The 22,395-nt window shown below is 40.6% G+C and overlaps 1 protein-coding gene across 2 annotated transcripts in view; it reads left to right on the top strand.

Moving 5' to 3' along the window:
• Positions 1-22,395, top strand: part of sbf2 (SET binding factor 2) — a 98,056-nt gene that overhangs the window by 52,223 nt on the left and 23,438 nt on the right. For both annotated transcript variants that reach the window (XM_018752609.2, XM_018752608.2), the window contains exons 4-17: positions 2,591-2,725; positions 4,148-4,258; positions 5,853-5,958; positions 10,139-10,271; positions 10,754-10,862; positions 11,260-11,373; positions 11,787-11,864; positions 12,141-12,254; positions 12,883-13,011; positions 13,252-13,350; positions 13,621-13,825; positions 14,199-14,308; positions 15,018-15,167; positions 21,795-21,863. In XM_018752609.2, the coding sequence (XP_018608125.1) occupies positions 2,591-2,725; positions 4,148-4,258; positions 5,853-5,958; positions 10,139-10,271; positions 10,754-10,862; positions 11,260-11,373; positions 11,787-11,864; positions 12,141-12,254; positions 12,883-13,011; positions 13,252-13,350; positions 13,621-13,825; positions 14,199-14,308; positions 15,018-15,167; positions 21,795-21,863 (1,662 nt within the window). The remainder of the gene's footprint in view (positions 1-2,590; positions 2,726-4,147; positions 4,259-5,852; positions 5,959-10,138; positions 10,272-10,753; positions 10,863-11,259; positions 11,374-11,786; positions 11,865-12,140; positions 12,255-12,882; positions 13,012-13,251; positions 13,351-13,620; positions 13,826-14,198; positions 14,309-15,017; positions 15,168-21,794; positions 21,864-22,395) is intronic.

Below are 22,395 nucleotides of genomic sequence, written 5' to 3'. Positions count from 1 at the left end.
ATCCATTTTAGTGGTGGTTTTATCAATGGCAACTGGTTTTTCTGAAAACCGGGAAGGAAGAAGGGCATGTTTACATAAGATGCCAGTACTGGTATGCTAATTTATTACATTGTTATTGATTTCTGGAGTATAGAAAGTTGTCTGCAATGGACTATTTTCTGCTGCTCTTGAACTTTAAAGTTTACAGTGAACATTTATAGAAACTGTGTTATTGCTTTCATGAAAAAGTGTCAAGTATTAGAAATTAAAGATGTAATAACAGGACCTCAGTGGTTGTTAGATAAACCACAGTGCTGTGGTCAATGCAATTTGTGTACCCCTAAGGTTGTCATGGGTTAGATTAGTACAGGAAAGAAGTTTTCGGCCATTACTGTGCTTGTGTTATGATTGGATGGAGGCCCGTCCTCTTGTAACTTCCCAAACCTGCACTTGACCTACAGTCACCAAAGGTCAGTAAGAACAAAAACAAATCCTTATTTCCAAATAATACCAGGCTTTTGTCCTCTGATGGCTACATGAACATTTGCAGAGGGCGCTGTTGTTCACATATTCAATTTAGTCAGTTTTGTCATTGCAACCATTTTTATGGGTTTTACAGCAGATTTAGCGTTTCAAAATTAAGCCATTGCTAAAAGCTACTTCATATATAACAATCAATGTAGCTTAACACAGTTTGGGTGATAACATCCCAAACAATATTTTCAATTCAAAAACAAATTTAACCGTTTCACGTCCAGTATTATGTTTTTCCACCAGTAAACGGCATGTGGAAAAAAATTGTTTAAATTATTGTGAATACTTCCTGAATTACCCTTTAATTTGAATATAACTGTTTTTTTTTTTTTTGTGTGTATATAATTAAAAAGTATATAATGATTTTTAAAGGGCAAACTTGTGTTAATTCTGTTTATAGTTAAAAAATAGTGTAGTGACATGCTAGGATAGTTTGAGTTGTAGGGCTTAAGACAGTACTTGACAAAAGTAAGTTTTTTTTTTTTTTTTTTTTGTGCTATTTATAAAACTGAAGTCTGCAGAGGTGTGACAACAGCGCAGGATTTTAATACAAGCAATATTACAGGAGACTGAAGTGATGAATTGATTGAAACTATGACATGATCAGGATTTCTCAATGTACAAATCCAGCAACAGAATGTCCAAGACGGCTGGTTACTGGGGAGTTCCACATTCACACAACACTGTTTTAGTACTTTTAAATCATCTATCATCTAAAGCTGACGTGTGAATTTGGTAAATTATAGCGCTCATCTCATCTCCTTTCACAAGGGCTCTTCTTTTCCTGGAACCCTTATCATGTTTTAAATTGGCAAACTGATAACTGTTAGGAGTCATTCTGCTGATCTGGAGGGTATTTTGACCTTGTATGAGCCCCTCCTACCAGAGACCCTCTGGTTAACTGATCTCCTCTTTCATGCAACAACTCAGTGCAGTGATTTGTATTATTGAGTTTGAATGTTCCAAGATGTCCCATAAATGTCACTTCTGATTCAAAGGAAAAGTTCAGCCTCACTTCCCTAACCTTGACTGGAGTCTTGCCTTCATAAGGCTTTTTTCTGCATTGGCAACTATCTTTACAATGGGAATGGACTCTCTTGTTGGTCTTTTGTTTGGCTTATTTTTATAGCAGAAATGCAGCTTGTCATTGTGCTTGTGTTGTATTGGTTCTTTTCTTATGTAGTATTTTCCACAGATATGAATCATTCTTTCTCCTACTTTTTTAAACAGCACTCACTTTGACTGCTTTGATATGACATGCACTGCTGTGTTCAAGGGCCTGCTACACTGCATAAAGTCTTTTTTTTTTTTTAACAGAAATGAATTGGTTTTTAAAAGGAGTATGTGAGATTATTGTGAGCAGCAATGTTAATGTCTTTGTATTTTATCAGCAGTATTCTGTTATTGTTTAACTGACAGAGTTCCTGCCAAGTGTGCATCACACACAATACTGTGGCATAAACATTGATGACCAAAGTGTAGCTTTCTTCCATTTGCCTTGTTGAGGATACTGTTGGAGTAGCACAGTGTGCGTTCAGCAGAGGAGACTGGGCAGACGGACTTGTTCTGAGGTTTTGTAGACCCAACAGCCACACAGAACAGGCCCTGGAGAATATGTGCTCACCACTCTGATGGCTGGTGTTCAGGGTTTATTTTGGAGCATGCTGCTGGCAGCAGAAGGTAGACACTAGCTGCAACCCCTTTGAACCCTCAGAGACAGAGGTCCTGGTGGACTCATCTCTTGTAACCAGCCGGTCACGGTCAGCCCTGCTGCTGCTACACTGCTATGTTCCCACTGGACCCTGGAGGACCTCCTGTTTGCTCAGTCAGTGGACACCGGGGTTGTGTAAGGTCAACTCATAGGTCTTTGTAATAAAATCAGACCTCCCCTGTGGGATTTTTGGTTATGGTGTTTTTACCAAGAAAATTTGCACTTGTGGGAAAGGGGGGTCAGCAATCACTTACGGTAAGAACAGAATTCTCCTGTACGTCAGGGATGCACAGTAAATGATTACAGTTGAGCAATTTAATTCAAAGGCCTGTACAAATGCAGCTTTACATTTTATATGTCTTTCAGGGATCTAAGAGGATGGAGATGGATGGGGATGAAGATGAGGAAGAGGAACAGAACTGTTTGATCAAACCTGCTCAGGTGTTTGCACCAAAAAGTCTTATTCTGGTGTCCAGGCTGGATTTTCCAGAAATATTCCGGGTAATAATTATTGTATTTCTCAGTTAGCTTCTTTCATAAGTCTCTTAAGATATAGCCTGATGGTTGCTTGAAATGTTTAGAATACAGTATGGTGTACCTGAGGAGATTTTAGACTTTTCAAAATATCTCTTAATTTTCTTGTTCATCTTTTTTGTTCAAAGTTCAAAACAGTCCCCTGAAATGGCAGAGCTCCTGTAAGCTGAGTTTCTGTAAGTTGTGTGTGCCGAGTGATATAATTGGAGCTGAAGCTTCATGACAGGGCAACTGGTCAGACCCTGAGCATGACAGTGCAGACTGGTGTGAGGAGTGCTCACCTGCTCGGACAGAGTTTTTGTTTGTGCTTCTCTGCCCTCCCATCTTGTATTGTTGGGAAGCATTTGACTGGTGCTGAAAAGCAGTCATCTAAATTTTAGTCTGGAAAAACAAATATGTAGACCAAACATTTTTCCTTTGGTTCTGTAAAAATTTTACTACTGTTATATAAAACTAAAGGGGAAATGTATATACCGTATGCCTTTTTAATAATTACCATCACATTAATAGACTATGTATTTCATTCCCAGACAGGAAATGGAAATCTTGTGTATTTGATCAGTCATTGGTTCAGCTGTACGCCCCAGTTAAACTCACTGTTTCCTTTGAGGATAGTTTTGTTAAATTCTGTTCAACAAGGTGTGAAGAGTACTGTGGAAAGCTGGACACTTTAGAGGCAAGGACAGCAGGTCCACTGAATTTCAGCAGTAGGTTCTTCTCTGCAAGTACAACAGCTCCTCGTTGCGTTTCCCAACTTTGCTTCTTTTCTTTACTGTATTGTTGCTGTGTAAATGATTGCTGCAAAAATAACAGTATATGTTTGTATTGCATAATTTTCAACCCATAATATCGAAGTTCATTGTTATTTTTTAATTTAATTTTCCAGTTGAAGAACAGTCATATTACTCATTTTCCAAATTATTCCTAGGAGGTACATAATTAAGCACGCTTATCATGTCATACAGCACTGATTTGTGAAATGACTGATTTTTTTTTTCTCAAATTATTGGTGTTTCAAGGGTGATTTATACACACGTTGTTGTGCTAACCCCTTCGTGACTCCCATCGGTTAGGCAATGATTTCTAGCAGCATGTCTGCAGCTTAATGAGTCGGGTTCTGGTTTGCGTCTTTGTTTTAATGCCAGTAGATTTCCATACAGTTAAAAGCTTGTGAAGCATTCCTTAGTGGACGTGTGCTGCGTGTGTTACGAGTGCGTTGCTGGTTCCCCTGGTTTCTTTGTAAGGATTGTCTTCATGTTATGCTTTAACAACTGTAGAGCCCAATAGCACTTTGTTGCAAGAGCGAGTTCATTGTAGCACTGCTGTTTGGCACTGTGCACAGTCAGATGTGTGAGGAAGTGTTAAATCAGTCTTTTCTTTGTCCTGCAGGGATGTCTGGGCCTGATCTACACAGTTTACATAGACTCCCTCAACTCCCCCCTTGAGGGCCTGGTGGCAAACCTCTTCTGCTGCCTTGTACCTTTGGCAGGCGGCTCTCAGGTAAGGCAGTGCCGAGGCAGGTTGTGTACAGAGTCCACAGCCAATGTGTTCACACCATCTCCAACCTATCTGTTTGTAGCGAAACCCAGAGCTCACTTTATTTGGTGCTTGGATTTGTTATACTTGGAAAGGATAAAGTAAGAGTTTATCACTCAAATATATGAAGGCTACTCTGTAGTTGTGTGTGTGTGTGTGTGTGTGTGTGTGTGTGTGTGTGTGTGTGTGTGTGGGGGGGGGGGGGGGGGCTGTGTATGTGTTTTGAGTAGTTTGAGAATAAGAAAAATCAATTGCCGAAAGTGCCATCATTCACAAAGGATTATAATTCCAGCTAGCTGATTCAGTTTAGAAATATTACAAATGGAAATACAGTAGAATGTCAATTAGCTGAACATCAGTTATATCGAAACCACCGCTGTCTCCCTCCCAAAAAAAATTACAGTATCTATGTACTTTTAGTGTACTGGTTGTTATGCTGACATGTTACTCCTGTCGTTTAATGCATTTTTTCATGTTATTTATTTGAAGATATATACAGTGTAGCATAGAAATACTTATTTTGTCATGCCAGAAGATAAACATCAAATGTTGGCTTTAGCTACTGTATGGACTCAGGACTGTCCATTGTGAGTGCAGCAGTGTGGTGAGTGTTGGTGGTTAGCTTTCCCTCAGTGTACTCTGGGCCACTGTACTGTAAGATTATTGCAGGCGTTTTGTTTCTAATCATTCAGTGTTCCAGTTTTTGTCTGTGACTGAAAATGAAATGCTGTGTCATTTTGCTTTTTGATTTTAATATTACCGCACTATTATGTTAATAATGGCATCTACAGGCAAAAGAAACGACAAGGTTTTATCAATTTGTTTTCTCATGTATGTTTGAATATCCAAATGATTTAATCCACCAAGCCAACCTTGGCCCTAATTAGTTTGGATATCTGACGTTCTACCGTATCACCAGAATTGCTTGATATATACATTTTATTAAGAAATGGTTGTTCTCAGATCTTAAAATTTTATTTTGAGATTTTTCTGGGGATGACAAAGTGACTCATGCAGAGAAGAATTACAATACAAAAGATTCCTACCTTCCTACCCAACCTGAACACAAACTAGCATTGAGTAGCTACATACAAATAAATAAATGCAGTGCACCTAGTAAGTGAACTGCTCGTGTCCCTTAATTTTACCACAAAATTGTTACTTAACTGGAATCAGTCTTTCTCATATGACACAACAGATGTGTAATGACCAATTCTATATGTTGGTTTACAGGCAATCGTGTGTAGTAGAAAAATGTCATCTAAATGTCTGACTTCCACTTAAAGGAAGACTGTTTATTTGGGTATAATTTTATGCCCAAAAACTGTGTGTCCATGTAGAAGGTTAAATCGCATGAACGTGTGTGCAGTTTATCTCATCCTTGTCAGAGGCTGGAATAATAGCATAACTCTTCTCCCAAGGCATTTGGGTTAGCTTCTAATGATGTTCATATTCTCAGCCTCAGAAACCAAGGCCTCCTGTTGTCAGTATTGGAGATGCACTGAATACTAAAAGACAAATGTTTCACCCTGACCTTACTAATTTGTCTTTGTGACAGAAACTCTTCTCGCTTGGAGCAGGCGACCGGCAGCTGATCCAGACTCCACTGAATAGTAACTTGCCCATCACGTATAAAAGCGTGGCACTCCTCTTTCAGCAGCTAGGTAGGTATACGTGACACACGCACGTACTCCTCTCCCGAGTTCCCGTACACATACAAGCTGACACAGACACAAATACATAGTCACTTATAGTTCAAGGGACTGTTTTCACAACGATGGAATTTACCCTTACAATGACCTCATAGTCGTTCAGGAAATTATCATTTATCTGAATGCCTGGTATGGCTCATTCATTTGCTACCGTGATAAACTTCTTGACCTAATCGGACCAAGTGTCTGTCCTTAATTTTGAGAACTGTTGTGAAGAGCTGTGGTTTTTAAAAGTGTGACCAGTTCTTTGAGTCTTGTGGTATGCAGGTTGTGGAAGGATGCAGTTCACTGACATAAGCTTAAAACAGCCCTCATTAAAGGCCTGAAAGGAAAGGAACAGCACACACTGTATCCATGCAATAACATGCAAATGTAATCCTATAACGTGTACATTTGTAGCATTGTAACTGGGTAATATGTTTATGTAAGGGAATAAAGGGAATATTGTTGTGTGTTGACTTTACAGTGATGGTTTGGGATCCAGGAGGTAATGCTTCTGCACTGGATGAGCCACAATTTATTAGAAGCAGTGTTACTCTATCTTGAGTGACAGCACTCTGATGTTACAGTAAAGTCTCTCCATTTTCAGTCAGTTATAAAGAAGATAAAAACTGATAAATGCAGATAAATCCATCTCCACCACCAGCTGCTTCTCAGAATGGATAATGCCTTCAGATGAACATTTTTCTGCTGTTACGTTTGTAATTAGTAGTGAAGAAGGAAACAGGCTGGATGGAACTTTAAAGACCATGTCTGAATCTGACTTATCCAGTGTGAATGCTTTGTGTTCTTATAATTTTAAATACTTTTTACTGTAAAAATGAATCACAATTATTTGGTAGAGATATACTCTCTCTAAGGCCATCTTGGAGTCCATTAAATGTTCTGCTTCAAAGTTGTAATTTTTCCTGAATTTCCCCTTTTACGTTATACAACCAAAACAACATGAGCAATTGATAATTGAATCCTGTTTAGCAGGCCTCATGAATCTGGCACCCCAGCAATGCATGTGCCATGCAGTCTTGAGTCGACCTGCCCCAGCCCGGTCCAGAGCCGGCTTGGAGCCCAGAAGAGGATATTCCCCTGCTTATTTACAATGTTAAATTTTCCCATTGTTCTGTTAATCAACAACACATTTATCAAAGAATGCTGCTGGTCATGCTGCTGGTTAAAATGTCCTGTCCAAAGGCCAGGCTTTAGAGAATGTTCATTTCCCTCCACATACCTAAACAATTAGGAAGTTGTCATGGGAGATGATGTCAGTGCAGATATGTACTTATGTGTTTTTTTTTTTTTTTTTTTTTTTCTCTTTCATTTTAAAATCTAATTTTAGAATTGAGAGGTCTTTGGAACTGATTAACTAATGTTCACCTCACAGCATGCATGTTATGACTGTATCAAATAGACCCTCAAGCTTACTATCACTGTCTATACCTTGTTCGCTATTTGCTTTGTTTCACTTTCAGTATTGATCTTTAACATTGCGCCAAATGTATTGAATGTTGTTTCTGAGTATTGAAATACTGTTTATCAGGGGTGTTTCTGCTACTGTCTCTACTTTTGGTGCAGGTTTTGTGCTTTTTGCCTTTCTCTGCACTGGTCAGAAGTGAACTTTTCATAAAAACATTATGTAACACTTTGAAACTGCTTTTCTGTATGCTGTGGCTTTCTGCTGTTTTGTGTATTTATAGAAAAAAAGCAGCATGTCTTCCAGATAAAACAAAGTGTCATAAAAGTTCAGCTTTTTCAAAGCACAATAGTGTCTGAAGCCATTGTTTATTGAAAGGGTTCAAAGCTGGAATAGAAGGTGAAATTGACTCTTGATCTTTGTTGTGTTTGGCTAACTGAATAAGAACTGACCTTTAGTACTGTGCTTCACGGGGTTGACTTAGATTGAGGGTTAAAAATGGTAAGATGGTGTTTTTTTCTTCTTCTTCTCACTCTCCCCACCTACCTTGTATATTTGTCCTTTCATCCTGTTATCCTTAGCTTATAGCTATATATACCTGTACCTAACTAATTCCAAACAGTGCCACAAAACATACTTCAGCCACGATCAGCATTTTTGAATACTTCCACAGTCATTGTTCCAAAGATTCAGTCATGAAGTCACCAAATAGTCAGTGTCTGGAACCACAGCATTTCACTGTAGTTTTCCATTTGTGCTTTCAGTCTCAGTGCTTTTCCATCTGAAATGATGTCCTTATTTATGGTGCATTCTTGTAACCAGTCAGGTGCCAAGATACTTCTCTGAATGGGACTTCCGAGAGGCCCTAGAGGTCCCTCATCACAGGGGGAGTAGATATGTGTCCCACCCACACATCACTTCATGCCGAAAAGTCACTGCAGAAACATTTCCTGTGAGTTTGTCACATTCAACAGGAAATGCAGACCCCAGGGAATAGGAAGGACGAAGAATCAACGGCTCAGGAGATTCTTGCTTGCAGCCGTCTTGTCTGTTTGTGCCAGTGCTATTTGGGGTTGCACATGTGTACAGATAAGTAAATAGCTCAAGGTCAGAAAATAACTGGGTGGCTGAGTGTTTTTGGGTTTACTGAGAACCCTCCACTCTGAATCAGAGTTTTGGAACTGGTGACAAGTTACGCATCATTTCTATATTTAGCAAATAACAGCCTTTGCTGTTAGTTGCCTAAGCACCATTAAGTACTAAGTCTTTTAATGCCAGGCTTTAATAGGACTTCTCTAAAGGTAACATATTTCTTTAGTGTTGGCACTGTGTTGCTACATGCAAAGAGCATTTTGTACATTTTGTAAGGGTAAGAGAAATTATCTTAAAAGATAAAGGTAACTCCCGTTTGTGTATTAATTGAGATGTGTCATCAACAAAAAAACAGAAATGACCATATCTGCGTTCCTGTTTGTTGGTGCAAGTCCAACCTCAACACAGCATGAACCAGAACCGGGATCTCTGACTAAGATTTCTGTCAGCATTTTTCTGCAATTCTTTGATTAATTCATCCACTGGTAGTGTGATAGCAAACAATAACAGGAACTGTAAACTTCAAATCTGTCATAGTGGTATTCGCCATTCTTCGTGCTTATTTCTTAAAGGATATGAACATCTGACTATATTTGGATGTACATTTTCTGGTTGTGTCTGGTTAATATCAGGAACAAGTGTCAAGTAAGAACCGGATGTGTTTTTGTGATCATTTTATTTATTATTAAGTTGCATGTTATTTTACCTACAGGATGGTATGAAATTGTCTTGTTAGTATGGTTAATTCAGGTACCCTGGAATCATATTATCAGCTCTCTTATGTTTGGGGATATATTTCAGGACAAATAAACAAAGGAAAATGCAATTTGGCAATAATGGGGAAAGTGAAGTTAAGTGCATTTTCCGATCACAGATTAGTTTGAAAAGAGATTACTGGAATGTCGTGCTAGGGTTGGATGCATAACACTGGTTTGGAACAAAAAATTTGACCAGACTTGACTCCTCAACTGCACAGAGCCTCAAGTCTGTACATCTGAAGTGATCTGTAAGCTTGTGGCCAGATGGCATTAAGAAGAAGTGAACAAGAGCAGAGGTAGTTATGCAGTTAATTTGGGTGACTGCAAAGGTTCCCCCAGCTGCAATACAGAATTCTTTAGATTTTCAAAGCAAAAGGGAGTTATGACTCTTAACACCTTTAGTTATAATATTATATTAAACTTATTTTATTGATTATTGGGAGGGAAATTCATTTGTGTACAGCAGCTGGCATACAGAGAGATATGGACACTACAGAAACACACAGAAGAAAGACAAGGTGTACAGACAGTACAAATAGTTGCAAAATAGTTCCAACTTCAGGTAAATAACTTGCTCAAGGGTACCACATCAGGAGATTTGATTTGAACCAGCAGCCTTTGGGCTTAAAAGCAAGAGCTGTAACCACTACACTATCAGCTGGTATGTCCATATTCCTCAGTTTCTTAATTATAAGCACAGAGCATAACCGAAAAACATATTTCTGCTCAGAGGATACCTTTGACGTTGCAGGTGTTCAAATAAAATTGCCAGCCATAAGAAAGCAAATAGGTGTTTTTAACTAGACTACACTAGGTTAGCATTGGCATACATTGGAGAGTGCTGATGTTCATGAGATGTCCTTCTACTATGCAGGTATCCAGAACGTGCTGAGCCTGTTCTGTGCGGTTCTTACTGAGCACAAGGTCCTCTTTCACTCCACCAGCTACCAGCGGTTGGGGGAGGCCTGCCGCGCTCTGGAGTCCCTCATGTTTCCTCTCAGATACAGGTATGTTTCTCAGACCCCCAGCCTTAGAGGCCTTCTACTGTGGTGGTCTTCCATCTACACACACACACACTGACTGAAACTGCTTATCATAGCTTAAATGCATCTTTTCGTGGGCATGACAATCACATGCACAAGTGACTTTTATTGCTGAACATATTGACCATCACTTTTCTAAACTTTTTTTGTGTTACATTAGTATACAGGGTTCTCTGTAATCCTTGTAAATACATGACACAGTATGTATACAGTTATAAGACATTATTTACAGCAATATGATTAATGTATTTTGTGTACTCATTTCAGCTTTTTTTGTTATTGCAGAGGTTCATTGGCCAATGTTCAGTATCTTCTAATTTAATATTCATTGTTTTTTTCCTTTTGTTTTTCAAGTTCTTGTTCTGTAGTTTAGTTTTATCCCCTTTATTGTCATTTTTTTAAAGACTGACTATAACTTTGACTGTTATCTGTTTTATAAATCCTAGTTACCCGTACATTCCTGTCCTCCCCTCACGCTTACTGGAAGTGTTGAGTTCACCTACGCCATTCATCATTGGGGTCCACTCAATGTTCCAGAGTGAGATTCAGGAACTCGTAAGCTCACCAAACTCTGCACATCAATCTGCCCCAAATGGGGCACCTGTATATTCGTTTGAAGAACCCGAAAAGATAATTTCTTCACCAGTAATTAGATTTTGAGGCAGTAGATAGTGGAGTAGGTAAGATGTTTAACTTGTTGACACAGTCATTGAAGGAAGGCATCTTCAGCTGAACTTTCAGCAAGTTATGTAACTGACTTTATTCAGTGGAAGAAAAAACTAGCAATATATTAATATATGTGTATATATTCTAAAAATGGTAGCTATAAGTTGATGTGGGTGAAAATTTTCTTCAAATTATATGAATCATTGGAATTTGTAGTGTTGAACTCAGGTCAAGGTCAATGAGCTGTTCACCGCATGATGATTGCACACACCCATTCTGCTTACAGCTGGATGTCATAGTCGCAGATCTGGATGGAGGAACGATAAAGATTCCAGAGTGCATCCACCTGTCTCACCTGCCAGAGCCACTGCTGCAGCAGACCCAGGCAGCACTGTCTATGGTAAACCCAGTGCAGCTGGCCTTGCTGGACACACTGACAACTGTCTTCTTCTTTCTGGCATATACAAGAGGCAACATTCTAAACCATATACAGCAAATTCACTGGCCCCATAATGGCCTCAAAGATGATGGAGTTGATCTTGCTCTTATGACACAGTAGAGTCAGCATGCTGTGCAGTGGTCTCTGTCTCCTTTTAAGCACAAACAAGAATGTTCAAGGTACCACCAAGAGAAAGGGACCAATTATGGGTATTTGTAATCATGTAATTGCTTTAGCAGGACTAGCTTACCATGTTATATTTCTTAGCTTTTACGCTGATTTACCTAAATTCCTTAAAAGATGATACACCGGATATAACATATTAACGCGCCACAGGAAATGTGCAGATAGTAATGGTTTCCTTTTTACCCAAGGTTCTGCATCCTGACCTCGAAGTAGCAGATAATGCTTTTCCACCCCCTCGAATAGCTTCATCCAACATGAAACTGCTGGTAAGGCCTTGTGTGTAGTAGTGTGGATTATTGGTATTTACATTCCTTAAACGAAAGGTACTTTTTCAACAGCTTATCTAAGACAGATGAAGTGTTTGCCTGTCAAATGGAGACTGTGAAAAATGTTTAGAGATTGCATGGCATCATTTCTTCTTCCTGAATAATTTAAACTGACATCCTAACGTGCATTTCTTTGAGATGCATTCTGTCACCTCAGTAGAAAAGGCAATGGGATTTGTTCGTTGTGGGTAAAGCTTATGTTCTGTGTACCCCCAGGACAAAGAGGTGCGAGCTGTGTTCCTGCGCCTGTTTGCTCAGCTCTTCCAGGGCTACAGGTCATGTCTGCAGCTGATCCGCATCCATTCCGAACCGGTCATACACTTCCACAAGGTGGGCTACCAGTCGGCCCCTCCGGGAATGTGTCTGTCCATGTTCCTGGTGACCCATCACAAGGTCCTTCACCCCATTTCCCCTTGCCCCACAAATCCCAGAATCAGTCAGGAATTTAACACTGTTCCACAAAGCACTTAGTGAAAATAGCATAACGTATAGCATAGCATTTTTGTCCTACACTTCTGAATGTAAAATGCAATTGTACATGCATGTACCTACAGTATTATATGAAGTTAACCCTCATTTCTAAAATATGCCTCTATATATATATATATATATATATATATATATATATATATATATATATATATATATATATATATATATATATATAGTGTGAACTTGCAGTCTCTCTGTGGATCTAATTTTAATAAACCACCTCAGTTGTCCAAATCTTATGTGTTTCTCTTTTTCCCAAAATCTTTATGGTTTGATAGGCTTTTATGATTCAGTTTGGCTTAGTTTTACAGGATTAATTAACATGTTGACAAGTTTCGTATGTGTATAATTCATAAAGTTAATTCTGTCTTCTTTATCTGTACCTGACCTGCTACTTACTAGGATGTGTTATGTAGGGGAAGCATGGGAATTTACCTAAATGAATCCTTACTTTGGCTTTCCCTAGACGGCATTCTTGGACCAAAGAGGTCTCATTGAGAATGATTTCCTGACGAAGGTGATGGACGGAATGGCATTTGCTGGCTTTGTCTCAGAGAGAGGTCCCCCATATAGAGCCTGTGATCTCTTTGACGAGGTACTCTTTACCTTAGTGTAAACTGCTCTGAGATCTGTCTGGCAGGTATAGCCCTCATCAGTTCTGTTGCAGTGGAATTTCCCCACCTGTCACATGTTTTAAATTATGTGTTACGGTGTTTTCTAAATGCTGGGTGGTGCTGTGGCCACATAAGCCAACCTTGGAGTTGCACCAAGAAAAGCTTTACTGTACAGCTGTGATTGGTTCAGCTACATTGTGGTGTTCCTCATCATCATGTAGCTGGTGGCCTGTGATGTGGAGCGGTTCAAGGAAGAGGAGCAGAACCAGGCAAAGCTACAGGAGCGTATCCGTGAGCTTTCCGAGCAACTCTACAAGAACGTAAGAATGAACCCATACCTCTTCTGCTGGAGCGTTTCTTTGACTGCAGCTCACAGATTGCTGTTCCATCTTACGCACCTTCCTGTCATAAAGCACTTTTGCATAGCCCTCCCCTCTTTCAGTCCTGTCCATTACTGTACCCTCCCACTCATTCTTACACACATCCACATTGCACTCGGCCTCGCGGTCACCCCTCTTGGTAAATTCGTACTGACCGCACTGACCATGTGCTGATAAGATCCTGCACCCTGTGCTCCTTGTGCGCCCCAGGAGAACCCAAACCCCCACATGGCCTTCCAGAAAGTTCCGCGTCCCACAGAGGGCTCCCACCTGCGGGTGCACGTGATGCCCTTCCCAGTACTAAATGGGACACGTGTGCAGGCGCTGCTGGAGGAGGGGCAGGCTAAGCATCCTGCCCCTGCAGCCTCTGGCCGGGCTGAGAAGAGGTGTGTGGTGCCGGCCGGACCACCAGTGGGTACGTAAATCACTTCCCGTTACAGCTATCCCCACCTACTGATACACTGGTAACGGCATCCACATTCTTGTTCGTCATGGCTACGTCAACTGTGTTAGTCAAGCTTTCGTCATATTCTTTCTGTAAGGTGCCTGCTTTTGAATACTTGCATGTGATGTGGTGTATGGACATACAACTGACAACCACAAACAGGCACATCATCTGCAATTTTACTAACACCACAATGATGCTCAAAACGAACAACCAATGGCAATGATTATGGACTTCCATTAAACCCGGAATGAAAAGGAGACTTTTGTGTGGTGGTCTTCTGAGAAAGAAAAAGGTATGACCAAGTGTAACCCTTGTATCCCCTCAACCCCTCTTGCTTTAGTGTCAATCTCCGGCCAGACAGGCTCCATTTTCAACAGCGCGCGGAGACTCGAGGTTGTTAGGAGTTGCGTCACATCCATCTTCGACAATAAGACCTTGGAGACAGAGAAGGTGATAACCTCTTCCAGCATACTCCCATCTTCTCACATCTTTCTGTAGGCATCTTCTAGAAAGTAGCCAGTTGTTAAGGTGTATGAGTATAATTTGTTCCTTTAACATACTCTTTACAACAATCAACACTTAAGTTGATTCTACTTTAATATCACTATACAGCTGCACAATGAATCTGAGTCATTGTGAACATATGTTGGCTTTCTGACCATCGTCCATCCCTGGTGTATGGGGTAGAACAGAATCCAGGTCCAGTGTGCAGTGCTGGGAGTTGCGTAGGAGTTATATAAAGAAGCTCTGCATCCCAACACGGCTGCAAAAACGAGTGCACGGCTAATTGCACTGGTGTGCCAGTAAAACCATCCACAACAAACTGCACGTGTACAAAGCATTGTGGAAGCTGCTATTTTGTTCTTTCTATAAATGCCTATAAATGTAAAATGTGCAATTTTTTTTAATACTTAGCATTTCACAGCCTTGAGCAGATAATGTGTGATGGCAACATAGCTGGCAACCCATGGTCTTTAGCCAGGTGGTCTTATTGGCAAATACAGGGTTGGTCCTTTGTTTGCCAATAACATGAGGTTGTGGTTCTGTATTTCAGTAATCTGAGAGGAAGGTTGTATCAACAAGAAACAATCACTTGATGATTTCAAGGGATTTTTTTCTGTTTCCATGTGTGTACGTGCACTTATGTGTTTGCACACAGATGCTTCCTGCTGCACTCCGGGCCTTGAAGGGCAAGTCGGCCCGCCAGTGCCTAACTGAGGAGCTCCGGCTTCACGTGCAGCAGAACCGAGCCATCCTGAACCACCAGCAGTTTGACCACATTGTGCGCATGATGAACTGTGCACTGCAGGTTGGTGTGACCCTTAACCCTGAACCCACACACAGAGGCAAACTTGTTCCGTATTACATGTTTTTGCTTACAACATTTTCATCCCACGAGTCTAAAAATGAATACTTTCTCCATTTTAAAGCGAGGTTAAAATATACCGTGAATTCTGAGTGCTACAAGCTATATGTCCTCTGCATCAATCCTCAGTGGACTTCAGGCTCTTTCTTTCCCTTTTTAGTTGAACAGGTTATTCAGAAAATTTATGCAAGTCATCCCCAAAAGCAAAATTCCTCTCAGTCTCTGTGTTGCGTTGTAGTGAGTGCTTACTGTCTCAGTGCTAACATTGACATTTGTAGTTGTTTATAACATATCCAGTCCATAATGGAATCTGTGCGAGCTCTGGACAACCAGCCAAGCTCTTCAACATGAAAGTCTGGCAAGCAAATCTCCAACATACTTATACTCAGTTATTCCAGCAGAGAGATTCTCGAACCTTTCCTCCCATTTGCTTTTTATGAGACCTGGCTGAATACAGCCAGTTTGAATTGTGGGTGTTTTTTAATTTATTTAATTTTTAAGATGTGATTTATATCCATGTTTATATGTGTTTGTGCATTCTCTGTGACATGTCTTAGGAATTTCATTTTACGTTTTTTCATTTAGCTGACCCTTTTCTCCAGTGTGACTTACCATGGTAAGATACACACAACTATTTACCCATTCATACAGCTGGGTAATTTTACTGGAGTAATTAAGTGTAACCACCTTGCTCAAGGGTACTACAGCTGGAGATGGGATTCGAACTTGCAACCTCTGGATCCAAGGGCAGCTGGTCCAATTGCTATGCTGTCAGTTGCTCTTCATTTACTGGAACCAATGCATATGGTCCATTGATCTTATTTATTTATTTGGTTCAACTGAAAACACACAGGCTTTATATTAGTCGCGTTGTCTTCAGTCGTACCAGAGGCAAGCTCTCTTTAACTTTGGATTAAGGATTAAAATAAGTTCATATGTGGTTAATTTAACTCCGGCCCTCCATCAGACATGGTTTTGCTCACCAGAGATACATTGATATACTGCGACAGCACTTTGTCATTAACTGTACCAGAGAGAAATGCACAGAAATTTTGGTCATCAAAAAATAGGTAACCAACCATGAAACAAGTCTACAGCCATCAGATATATCACTACTGACCTGCCCTCTGTGTTCCTAATAGATGTACGAGATGACGTAGTGACACTAACATTGCAATTTGCTTGTCACGCTAACTGACCATCATGCAGCTCTTATTCCAGCCCTCTGTGATGAGGGTAGATGCTCAAATCCCATATGCATGCATGCTGAATTAGATCATAGTTTAATTTGTTGCCTAAATGCAGTAAAACATTGGATGATTGCAGAGAAGTTTCATTAGTTGTCTTCATTTTTGGTTGCTGGAGAGATCATTAATTTTTTCAGACTGGTGTCCATACTGTAGATGGAGCTAGAACACATGGTTTCTTTTGTAGACTCCATATCCAAGATGAGATAAGGCCTGTGTTTAGATGTTGACACATTCCCAGATAGCTCATGTTCATTGCCTTGTCTTCCATTTTGTTACATGGAGTAGATAGGCAACATGTGGGAATCAGCTGAGATGGAGACTGTTCACTGAGAAGGTTATGGAGGGCCTCAGTCTTTAAATGTGCTTTTGGCTTTTTTTTTTTTCTTACTGACCTGGAATACAGGTGGAAGCTACAGAAGCAGTTTGAGGTGTCCATCAAGGACAGGATGCTGAAACGTGATTGAACCACAGTCCACAGCATAATATCAGCCACAAGAGTGCAAAGACGGCTGTTTCCACTAAGTGGCCACGTGCAGTATCTGGCCAGACATGTAGCTTGTCCTGCTGTGCACACAGTTCACATTATCCATCTAATATTGTATGCATGATTCGGTTGGATTACTAATATGCTTACACTATGTGCAGAGCCCATTTACTGTGACATATTTACAAGACTACAAATTTGTTTGCTAAAGATGAAGCCAACTTTTTCCTCATTCCTTAAATTTTATGTGTGTCTTTATATAATAATTCATTGTTCTTCCACTGTGTTTCGCTAAGGCAACAAGCTTTGTAAAAAAGCACCCGGGCCAGAGGCAGAGTCCTCAGTTGTCTGTCAAATGGATGGTAAAATGAGCAAAAATAGCTGATTGCCAGACCATGGGCGCTCTTGCTTTTTATGCTGCCCCGTCCTGCTTTTCAACACCCCCTGTTCATCAAGGGGGAGTGTGGAGAGATCACAGGCTGCGGTGTTGCCAGCTGTTACTCATATGATCTGCTTGTAATTACCTTCTCTCGGAGCATGGCCGAGAGTGCTGGCACACCAGTTGCCCTTCAGCATGTGTTGAATTTCTCCGTCGGTGACGTCCATCCTTTAGACCAAGAGTGATGTGTGATTTATACCGTTTGAAACTCAACCCAGGACTTTCTGTACTATGGCTATATAATGGCTCATTAGAAAAGGGCTAGCTGTCTGGACAAAAAAGAATTGCTTGTCCTAATTATGACTTTATTTGTTTGGCAAAGAAACATCTTTTATCGCTTAAATGTATGATTGAGGAAATGCCTGAGAGTTAATATTATTTAGGTTATGTTTTTGTTGCTCTTCTACCCAGATTCATGTGGCTCTGTTGTCAGCTAATGTGTGCTTCATGGGAGGTGGGGGCCTGCTCTCGGGGGGAGGGCCTGTAAATGCTACAGACTGTACATCAGGGTAAAGGTCAGGACATGGGCGGCATGTGGCTGACAAATGTTTACCACGTTTGGTTTCCTCCCAGACACACAACTGGAGCATGCAGAATTGGGGGAAGGTAGTGGTTTTACAGTTATTTGCAGGGTCGTCTGCAAAGTCTTTGCGAGGGGTGAACCACTCTCTACACGTGCAGAGCGAAACGAATGGTTGCATGCCTATAGGACCCCTGATGACTGGGAGATATGCAGAGTGTTCCACCTGGGGAGTCTGCGCGTGCAGTGGAGATCGATTGTTCTGGAGCTTATCCGTTAAGGGCAGGCGTGACTGCAGGAGACAGGTTGGATATTAAAATTGACAATCACCACTGCAAAACAGAACCTGGAGACATACTTGAGGATCAGAGAGGACATGGTTTCACTCCCTCCTTTTTGCAGAACGGTGTCCAGATCTCAACCTGCAGCTGCATTCAAGGCAACAGATGGAATTACTCTCGCCGTGTATCTGTTCTGGATTTGGAATGGTTATTACACTGTCCTTGCTGTAATATATGCACTTTGGAATCTGTGCATGGTTATTGCTGTGCGGATGTTTTCCATAATTATTTCTACACACACATCTTTCTAATTATTCCTTGTGGCTGAATACAATTTAAAATGGGTTCAATGCTTAAAGTGTAATACTTAGTGCAGGAATTCAGGTGTAAATTACTCATAAATAATTTAGCATATGCTTTTTGAGTTACAGTGACCTGGTTCTTCTGTAGATTAAAGTGCCACAGCTTAAATGAACACAAATATCACTACCGGGTGGACAGTTTATGTGGTGTTGATTTTCCCTCCCAATCCCATTCTTTCTCAAATAGGAAGGTTATCTTCACCTATTGTCTTTCATAAGGAGAAGTGTATGCCATGGTAACCATTTAATTCTGGTAACTTCTCCCCCCTCTGTTCTTTGTTCGCCATGCTGCTCCTGAAACCTTCTAATTATGTTGTTTGCAGGTATTTACATGGGTTGAATAGACAGGGTAGCAGAGGCGTGAAGGCACTATGAGATGCTGGGTATATGGTACATGGATGACCCCCTAGGTCTTGACCATTTCTGAACAAGTGAGGCCAATTTGCACAATTTCCCAGAGCACTAATGAGCTGTGTCTGAGCGCATTTTGTTGTGCATTCCTCAAGGATGTGCATTTAACAAGCTGAACTGCTCCGAGCGAAACTTGCCAACTGTCCTGCTCTGACACATTTGTTTAGAAGCAGAGCTCTTAGGGTCAGTGGCTGGACAGGAGAGCCTTTCTCTGTGTACCATAAACATTTACCATCATGATAAGGGCTATCTGCCGTACTACTAAATTCATGGCACCGCACCACTCAGGGATGGCGTTCATTAACCTATTTGTGGGAAACTTTACAAATTAGTATTTATCTATCTATTTTTAATTTGAACCTCCTCACATTTTTCCATATTAAGGATTTACACCCCCCACGAAATAGTTTTTTTCTTTACATTCTCTTTTCTGTCATTCTGAAAGTTCATCACTGTTAATATTCCTGATTGCTTTGACACCAGTCTTGCTTTGTGCACACATTTTATAAAAGCAAGATGTTTTTTGGTCTGGTAAGAAGCAACCAGTTTGTTTGCTAGCTAGGATTCTTTTCCATTTGCAAATATGTTTGAAAGCTGCTAGAACAAAAATGCTGGGGAATTCTGATGTGGAAAACAAATGTGTCATGATGAGTGCTCACAGTGACTAGGTAATAAGGTGAACAAGAAGCGGATCTTTCAAACAAACAAACCTTGTGACTTCATTTCAAAACCATTTATTATTGTCAACAGATCATTGTGATATTTAAGAATGCTGAGTGTGTCATCTGTTTGTTCATCTTGGTTTATTACCATAGAATGTCCTCAGTGTATAAAGTGGCTGTTATTAAAAAGCTGTTGTCATTCCTGTTAACACAGACTGACTTGGGGGGCTGGCATGTGGAGAATGTACAGGATGTGTGTCCCTCTCCATGTAGCACAATTTCAGCTCTGCAGGCCAGGATGCCTGCAGTGGTATGAGGAAGGCCCGCGTGAGTCAGCTCGGATCCACGTGACCCCAAGAGAAAGGGCCTGTTTCCGTTCTGTTTCATGGTTGCAAAGCTAATCTCTGAGCGAGCCTGACGCTTGTGCCCATGTGCACGTATACATATGGCTCGGTAGCAACTGCTGGACCTTGAGTAAGAAGCAAGAAACTTCTCTTGTCAGTGTCAAACCCATTTACAACAATTGTGATCTCTGTACTGTGTGTCTTGTATACAGTCATTTGTTTAGCTTATACATCAGTGGTTTGTAACTACACCCCATTTCTTTGTAGCTTTAATGAAACTGCATAAGTCATGCTGAACGAGGGCAATGGCCATGCCCATGTTGCTCAGACTGTTTACAGACCTCAGGGATCACGGGGTCAAGAGTTTCAGAGCTCCAGGGGGTATGTGGCCGTATTTAGCCTGTCTAGAACGGGCCTTAGTGTCTTCATGGCATCCAGCCTTAGCTGAGGAAAAACATTGCAAAATTAGGAAGCATATACACATAGTTCTGGTGATGTTCAGACAGCATTCCTCTTTCTCTTACTAAGTGTGGACAGTCCAGACCTGTTGTTTACAACTGATAACTGGTTTTCAGGAGTAAAAAGTGATTTCATGAGAATTAGTTATTTGAGTTAAGAGCAGTATTCACACCATATTGCATTGCATATACATGGGAAGTTGTTGGCACAAAAACACACACAACCCTGGATGCTCAGTGAATTCACTTGAACTTTGGCTTTTCGGCCAAATAAATGTTAGCCCCCTGGATTTCTGCAAATTCTTCAGTAATGCACCTTCACTTGGCCTGTTCTGTTGGTTCATTGCTCAGACATGCTTTGCACTAGGCTCTGGACATATTCAGGTTTGTGAACCACACTAATCAAAGCAATGGAAGCCCCTTAAACACAACAGAATGTAGTGAGGCTCAGCCTGTTGTCTGGGAAAGATTCATGATTCTGAAGTTGGTGTGCTCCATGTGGGAGCTCTGAAGTTTACTTAGACCCCTGTACTTTACATGTGCTCCTTCTATGCATTTCTGACCACTTGCTTCTGCATGTGTTATGTGATCACATTGTCAATTTGAGGTACAGAAGCAAGGCCAAGATTCAGCTTGTTTTAACTCAGTTTAGGAAAGTTTTTACTGGTCCTACTTATTTTGATTTTTCTCACATTATTCTAGGCCTTCTCTAAAGCTAGCAGTTAGGAACTTTGTTGGACAGGCACTTCTTGGGTCTAACTTCGCATTTTTCTCATACTGGTTAGATATCTTCATGCTACTGCCAGACAAGCGAGATTACTTTTCTTTTTAATGAAAATCAAATATAGAAGAATACAGATGTATTCTATGTACTATACATAAAAGTGTTTTACCATTTTATTACCGAGGAAGATTTGTTGTTATACAAAGTATGGTCCTCCTTATTCCATAATTCCATTATGTTGGTCCATAATGCACCATCTTATGACCTCCTTAGGAAATGGAAACTAAATTACTTTCATATTGTAAACTGGAAAATTCTGCAGGTGTTGCGTAAGCATATAGAAAATATATGTGTGATTTGGAGCACTTGACTTTTCAGTTTGACTGTCTGGCCCATTTGATATACAACAGTGGAGAAAATCATGTTATATTTAGGTATATTAGAAAATAAAGAATTGTTCTTGTATTAGTGCCTGTTTGCATTAATTTAAATGGAAACATTTGTACATTAAAAAATGTGTGAGGCGTTTTGTAGAATGTAGCTGTTTATTCTAATGCTAAAAAGGACAGGTATCTTTATGAATCAGGAAATGAAACCAGTGCAGTAACCCAGCTCCTCTCTTGTTTGGTTTGAAGGACTGCTCCAGCTCTGAGGAATACACGGTTGCTGCGGCATTGCTACCGTTGACAACAGCTTTCTACAGGGTGAGTTGATATCTCCAGGTCTGTCTGCTAATCTGTCTGGGGCAGAAAACGACATTTCTCAGCGCATAATTTTGATGAGTTTTGGGTACTAACTCAAACAATGGAATAAAGAAGGACCAGATCACCAGATATCCCAGGGCTTTGCTGTCCTGAGAAGATACGTGTCTGAACTGGCATTAATGTGAAACCCTCATGTGAAATACTGCTCAACTTACTCCTTGCATTTTCCTCTCCTAACTAGTCTTTCAACCTACATAACTCCACAAGCAATTGTTAGATGAAGCTGATCTTAGATTGTGCCCTTGCTGTCTGCTGCCAAGCATGGAAAGTAAAAGGATAATCACTTCTTAAAATATAACCAAAAGGGCTGGCTCTGTGTGGCACCAGCACTGACGGCCACTCTACGTGCTGCTTCGAACTGGACCACAAATATGGTAACATGGTTACCATGGGGACAGACACAACCTTCTCCTGTGGCTTCCAGATGGGCACATGGCTGTGCAAGCTGGTCATGTCCCTCTCTGGGGACCTC

Source organism: Scleropages formosus, chromosome 11 (assembly GCF_900964775.1).
Source record: "Scleropages formosus chromosome 11, fSclFor1.1, whole genome shotgun sequence".
Classification (NCBI taxonomy): Eukaryota; Metazoa; Chordata; class Actinopteri; order Osteoglossiformes; family Osteoglossidae; genus Scleropages; species Scleropages formosus.
Note: the sequence above shows the minus strand (reverse complement) of the source record. Positions and strands in the feature narration are given on the sequence as shown.